This window comes from Trachymyrmex cornetzi, unplaced genomic scaffold, assembly GCF_001594075.2.
Source record: "Trachymyrmex cornetzi isolate Tcor2-1 unplaced genomic scaffold, Tcor1.1 scaffold545, whole genome shotgun sequence".
Classification (NCBI taxonomy): Eukaryota; Metazoa; Arthropoda; class Insecta; order Hymenoptera; family Formicidae; genus Trachymyrmex; species Trachymyrmex cornetzi.
In genome coordinates, this window is record NW_017299856.1 from 85,410 (window position 1) to 93,136 (window position 7,727).

A 7,727-nucleotide genomic window follows, 5' to 3' on the forward strand; every position below is an offset into this window, starting at 1 on the left:
TTTTTGACCGAGTAATGCCATTTTGAAGTTATTCGAGCGTTTTTAACTAATATCGCGATAGAGTCAAATGCCGAAACCTCATTATGGGGAAGGATCCGTATTGAACATTAATTTTATTATGCAGAGTGAATACTAGTAAAAAAATACAGAAAAGCACAGGACATTTTATTTTCTTACTAAAAATGCCTCAGCTTACTGAAATTCAATCTGCTCAAATTGTAGCCCTGCTAGAGGCGGGATTGAGTCAGAGCGCCGTAGCAATAAGAATGGGTATTAATCGCTCGACGGTATCGCGTATTTTTAGTCGGTACCAAGAAACAGATTCTTATCGTCGGAGGCCTTGTCAAGGTCGACCTAGGATAACTACGAATTGGGAGGATCGCAACATTGTCAATGAAGCTCTGCGCGTCCCAACAAGGGTTTCGCGACAAATCGGGAATGAAGCTTTACCAGGCAGACGAATTAGTACTCAAATGATAAGAAGACGCCTTCACGAAAGAGGTTTAAGATCACGAATTCGTGCTAGAGTGCCCATGTTGACAACAGTGCATCGGCGAACTCGTCTACGTTACGCCCGTAATCATCGAAACTGGACGGCCAGACAGTGGAGAAATGTGTTGTTTACAGATGAATTTCGATTTTGTCTGTTTGGGAATGATGCTAAGATCCGAATTTGGCGACGTAGATGAGAGCGTTTTGATGCGAATCATGTTGATCCAACTCGAGCGTTCGGTGGAGGATCCGTTATGGTATGGGGTGAAATATCAATGAAACATCGAACAGATCTAATGATTCTCCAACCCTCAGGATTCACAGCGGTACGTTACATAAACGAAGTTTTGCATTATACTTGCGTGATTCCAATGCGTCGACGAATAGGCCGTGATTTAATCTTGATGCACTTCCCCATGTTGCGAGGGTAACTCGTGAGTACTTGGCAGTAAACAATATACAGTTACTGCCTCATCCATCTAACAGCTCAGACCTCAATCCTATTGAGCATGTATGGGACATGATGGATAGGAGATTACGTAACTTGGAGAGGCCTCCTGCTAATCTGCAAGAGCTTGGGAGAATTGTACATGAAATCTGGCACGAGATACCTCAAGATTCAATCAGAGCATGCATTAATATGCAAGAACGTTTAAGAGAGGTTATCCGACGCCGAGGTGGCAATACACGGTATTGAATGCCTCTAACACTTGACCGCTCTGGCATTAGGCAAATAGGGTTTGGAGTCAGAAAATACTGTGGAAGTGACGAGCCACGGGGTCCCTAATTTAACAAATGGTTTACATAATCGGACCTTTTCAGGGCCAAAATGATGCCTAAAGTCCGACCAGCAACCTCCTCGCGGTACGTGTAATGCTAATGCTGGCGATATTCGTTAAAAATGCCCGAATAACTTCAAAATGGCATTATTCGGTCAAAAAAAATCGTAGAGACTCGAATTTTTTTTCAAATTGTTTGTTGAAAAGTGCACTTTACAATGGTCTATGTGGTATTTTCGAAAAACAATCGGGGCGATTCAGGTAGCGCGTCAAACAATCAAATTTTTTAAGAAAAAAAATGCTTGGGCTTTATCAAAACATGGAAATGCGGCATCGACTTGCACCTAATTTCGCATCAAGTTTTTCTTAAAGTACAGATAATTACCTACAAAATGAAAAAAAAATCGTCTTGATACGATGAAAATTGACCGAGTTATGTGCATTTGAAAAATAGCAAAATTTCGATGAAAAATTTTGTTGCGATAATTTTGTTGCGTAGTGTATATTCTAATTCAGATCTATAAGCATTTAAATACACCTACAAATATTAACTATTATATTTATTGAAATAAAATAAAAATCGTTTTTGGAATTATAATAAGATTACTTAATATATATGATGTATGAATACAAATCATAAAATGTACGTAAAACACAGTTATTATTATGCAGTAGATGTAATTAAAAATATTTAATTATTATTAAGATAAAAATATTAATTTCCTTAATAAATAGAAGAATTCTGGTTTTTTAATAATTTTCTTGGCAATTGATTATGTATATGCTTTTTAAGACTTTTTAAATATTATATAATTAATTATAGTTGCTTCATATATAAACATGTAATAACCCATAACAGCATTTTATATACACACATACAATGTACTGTAATCTCCCTCCTCTCTCCCTCCCACCCTCTCCTCCCCTCCTCTCTCTCTCTCTCTCTCTCTCTCTCTCTCTCTCTCTCTCTCTCTCTTTTTTTAATAATTATTGTTTTCACAGGTTGTGCTATTTTGTATGCTGTTCGTCATCGGCTTATGTCGTTGCAATGATCTTCCATCAAAAACTGAAGTCGAGAGCTCGATCAATCGAACGATTGACGAAGTCGAAAGATTGATTCGCCAAAATTCTACTTTGCCATACCTCACCAGACATGAGATTATTGACATCCTTTTTAATATCACATCCAAAGATCTTGAGACATATGAGAACAAAAGTACAATGGAGGAAGCGAGAAATATCTACCAAAAAGCTTTGATGGTAGTTTTGCCTTACAACACAGAAGACTCCAGAGAAAATATCAAGAATCTACATGTCAAACCACCAATAGTTCAAATAATTACGGATCCTTCTCCCAATCCGGAAGACTTCGAAATGTGGAAAAATAAGAAATTAGAAGGAAACATACTCATGCAAGAAATGCATACGCAATATGATAAAAAGAAACAAGCTCTTGAAAATTTTGTAGTAACATATGCTCCAAAGGAAAACTTAGTAAATGAAGAACACCCTGAACAAACGCAATTATATAAAAATCACAAAGGAACGTATTCGGAAGCGTCTTCGATGGTACCTATAAAAGAGACACTAAATGATTCAGCGCCAATCAATTTTAGCTTCAATCTGGAAAATCTGCAAAAGCAACCGACCATTGCTGAAAAACAAATAACTACCACTAGACAACCAATGTTTCAAGGATCTTCATTAATCAAAGACAAAGAAGTTTATGTAGTATATAGTACTAGTGCGACAACAATCCCCCCACAAATAGTAAAGACAAAAAAGTATATCTCCATGTTTAACTTGGAACCTGAGAGAGAGAAAGAAATGATATCTCATTCTTTAAAATATAATGAAAATGTTTTGTCTGTTGACCAATGGCGATATAACGCACCAATGACACAGAGAGAAAGCGAAAGTACCACAATGTTAACAAAACTTGATGAAACAGATACGGTTTTTAAAAGAATTTGCGACAAGCAACAGCTTTTTCCAACTGCTACTACACAAATACCATTAGAAAATATAGCGCCGACTAACAAAATTAAATACATTCCAGAGAGTTCAAAGGTAACCTCCGAAAAATTACAAATCGTGAATGCTGAATCAGTCCCTATCTACGTGACACCAATTCCCCTCTCTTCTCCTTTACCTTCTTCTTCTTCCTCCACTTTGCCGGCGCGTGAGAGACAGAAATTAAAATATAATTCCACTTATATATACAATTTAAACTCTGGAGGTTTTCGCAAAATCACAACGACAACAATGCGTCCAGAAGTAATGGAATTGCTTGCTTTAATTGGACTTCGACCGGAAAATGCTACAAATATAGAAGATGTATTTAGAAAGAATAATAATAATTTAGAGATAAAATCCCAAATTCCTAACAGTAACGGTTTAGTCTATACAACTTCAAGTTTGACAACAGCTGTTGTGCGCGATTCATCATCGATAAACGTTCAAAACACCTTCGAGAATCCTGTTTTAGAGATAGGAAAAGGCATGGACAATCTAACACCTGATATACAATTACTTTTCCAAAAATTTGGTTTACAAACATCTAATCTAGTAACAACAACATTGTCCCCGCTGAAAACCAGTAACACAAACTCTTACACCAACTTTAAACCTTTGCCAACATCTAAGATAAAAAATGAAGATATGAAAGAATTTTTAGCAAAATTCGGACTTGGTGTTAACAATGGCAGACAGAAAAAATCCATGTCGGTATCAACGGAACGCCGATCGTTGATCGAGATCGTTCCAGATAACATGAGGCAAATTCTGGAGAACATAGGCCTCATATCTCGCAAGACATCGGGAACAATATCAAAAATGGAGAGTATGGAACCAACGAAAACAACCCAGTTTCACGTGTTCAAACCTCACGAGGTCCGTGTAAAGGATGAAGGGGAGAGAATGAAGATTAACGAACTTTTAGACAAAATTAGATTAGTCCAAGAAGGAAAAGCAAGCGCAACGAACGTACGAAAAGTAGCCGATAATCTACTTGCTACTACAAAAACTCTAAAGGATGGACCGGATCCGCTGAGTCTAGAAGAGATGATTAAAACTTATAATGTAAACGTAAAAAATGAAGTAAAAAGACAACAGAATCTGAAAGAAACCATTGAAACTACTACCAATGACGATCGAACTCTTTCGGCGCCTACTGGTAAAAAGAGATTTATGTTATCCATTTTGAGCAATTTGAAATTCTAGGTTAGATGAATTATTTAGGGTTTAGTGAGGATCTAACACATGTTAATCAACATAAGGAATAATTATGCAATTATCAATGTATTTTTGGAGATGCCATTACTAAATACTTAATTCTTTCAGTACAATTTTCTCTAGCTTGAAAATTTTTATAATTTTTATATAAAGCTAAATAAAACTGCAGATTAACATTTTATGATAAATTCAGACATCTTTCGGTATGCAAACTATCTAAACGATGTTCATCAAAGAGGATTTTTGCATAAAATCTTTTCCTTACGCATACGTTACTGTCACAGGCGCCGGCAGAATTACTAACAGAGAGCACCCAAACGAATTCAAATTCGAGCGCCAACTGTATTAACTTTTCTATTGGAAGCGTATAAATGAAAATTCGAAATGTGCATACACGTGCAAACAATAAGCAATTGAATGAGCCATAGAAACTTATTCTTTTTAATGTTGGGTGGTTAACTTCACAATGGTAATATGACAAACAAATTTGGACATGCAGTAACCAAGACGAACTCAAGTTTTTGTTTTAATATTGATATTTTTAAAATGTGTTTCTCAAAATTTTATTACAAATATTAGTTTTCTAACATTTGCATCGAGTTTTTTATTTAATTAGAAAAGTTGTATTCTATATTATATGTAACGCTCCCCCTCGCACTCCCCTCGTGGAGCCCATGGTTACTATCAACTAGATATACAACTTTCATCCTGCGTGCTTGCCTCTGAAGCAATACGCGTTGCATTGATATTGCACATGAATATTGGATGCATATACTCGCATGCAAACCGGTTCGTAACTCAATGTCATCATTACCGCTACCAATCACGCGATGGATAGGCGAACAAAACTTATTGTTTACTGTATTCTTTGGCGTTTCTTTTTTGGATAGTTTCTTCTTCCATAATATATAATTGTGCTGCGATAAATTAAATGGAGAAAACATAGTAGAGGGGGAACAGAGAAGAGTGCCCTTTATTAAAATCTTTATCAAAGATGAATTTAGAATATTCATTTTCATTGTGCTTGACTCGAGTGTTACGTGCAATTTCAGCTTCGTTATTATGTATACACCTTTATATAATATTTTCCTCATTAATTTCCGATTTTTTCCTCTTAAGGGGTTATGCCTACCTGCATAATCGGAAAAACACGTATTCTTGGAAATTGTTTTTTGAAAAAATTTGAAGTGCTTGTAAAATGAACGTTTATGTTTTTAAATATATGTATTTCGAGGATAATTCAGTATTTTTTTTATTGCAAAATATCGATAATTAGGGAAGATGTGAGTAATCTCCCAGAAGCAGATTTTCTAGAAGCGTTTTGCAATGATCACTCCAGCTTTGAGCTGGTTTATCTGAAGTAAAAAAAACCGACAAACTTTAGTTAATATATAAGATTATCTAGTGCCCGATTGTTCATTTTTCTGAAAAATTAATTTGCGACAAAATGGCGGCTATTCAAATTCGAAGGTACGATTTTTCTACCAAAATTCGCTCGTGTTTTTATCAATAAAAAAAACGCAACGAAAAAAAAAGCCACGATCGAACACTAGATTTTGTAGTATTATAGAAGCCTACCAAATTTCATTTTGATCGATGCAGCGGTTCTCGAGATATTTTGGTTACCGATTTTAAAAATGCGGTTTTGAGAAAAATGCATTTGAAGTTTGCCAAGTGATTTTGGCAGGTGTCTCCTAAAACATATCTTAGGATCTCCGAAAAATCCCTAACAGCTAGAATCAAATCCCCTACATTTTCTCCCAATAGTTCGGACTGTACAAAATTTAGAAAAAAATACTCACGCAATTTCACGTAAAATACCTACTTCAAACCAGTATACCTTTAAACTCACATAACTTCGTCAATTTTTGCCGAATCGACTTGAAATTTGCAGGGAATTTTTGAAAGTATGTACTTTAAGAAAATATCAAAATTCAAAAATCGATTTTTTTGAAGTTTACAGGTAGGCATAACCCCTTAAAATAATTTTATTATTTTATTATTTTCATACCTAGAGGAAAGGCCCCTATTATGAGATATCGAATTCAATTTGGATAAATGCTAGAAGTCTATGGGTAGAACTTAAAAAAATAATAGATCATTTTGAAGGGAATTTAATAAGCTTTAAGATAACGTTATATAAAATTTAATTCAAATTCCATTTTTTTTCAAATTAGCGAAATGTAAAAAGTGAGCAAATCACAAATTCAAAAAATTGTGCTCCTAATATGAGATGCCCCGAAAAATCGATAGTAAAACGCAAGATACATCAGTATTGCAACTAAAAAACTTTATTTCATGTTTCTAAAATGCAAACAAACGCAGCCAGGATGCGTGAAAAATAAGCATGCGATAGATTATACCCAGAACTCGTCTTCAGGTAGTTGGAATCAAGCATCGCAGAAATAGGCACTCGACGTTCATTCCGGTTGTCCTTTTTATTATAATACAATAATATTTACTCTTTAGCAACGATTTTCACTATGACATAGAAGCATGGGTTATTTTATATTAGAAATACCCTGGGTATCTCATATTACGATTTCCACGCCTTATAGTTATATGATCATCAAATCTAACTTCTGTAATTAAACAATTTAACATATCCCGTATTTTTCTATTAGTACGACCTTACTCTATCACTACATGAAGAATTTATGCCAAATATTTATTTATTAAATAATAAACAAGATTTAAAGGCTCATCTCAATGAAACTTGAAGATATCGAAATTCTAAAATCTTTTTTTACAATGACTACAGCATGATCTAATAATGAATTTTCTACTAAACAGTTTTCAATCCAAGAGCAATAAATTCATGGTGGAACCAATAGATAGCGTTTATTAGTTTAGCAGAAATGCCGCTATCTCATATTAGGCGCCTATCTCATAATAGGGGGCTTTCCTCTATATATAAAGATAACATTTTTTAATACTCTCAGCATTGCTAAGAATATTCAAAAATTTTTACACTATGCTACATATATCCTTTAATTATCTTTCATATTTTTTATCTTTTGTTCTTCAAAATTTAATGTCTCGCAATATTTAATTTTTTCTTAAATTATTTCTGCTTATTCTTTAAGGGTCCAGTCTCGTTTGTTGGGTCAAAAAAATCGAAATTTTTTTTTGCGGATTTCGATAGCTATAACTGTCTAGAATGTTGTGCTAAAAGGGCAAATCGATATTCGTTACGATTCAAAAGTTATGATTGAGTCGACC

At 34.6% G+C, this 7,727-nt stretch overlaps 1 protein-coding gene across 1 annotated transcript in view; it reads left to right on the forward strand.

Annotated features, from left to right (window-relative positions):
- Positions 1-746: 746 nt before the first annotated feature.
- LOC108765810 (uncharacterized) overlaps positions 747-7,727 on the forward strand; it is an 8,165-nt gene continuing 1,184 nt past the window's right edge. The window contains exons 1-2 of the mRNA XM_018514655.1: positions 747-818; positions 2,274-4,446. Coding sequence (XP_018370157.1) covers positions 747-818; positions 2,274-4,446 — 2,245 coding nt within the window. The remainder of the gene's footprint in view (positions 819-2,273; positions 4,447-7,727) is intronic.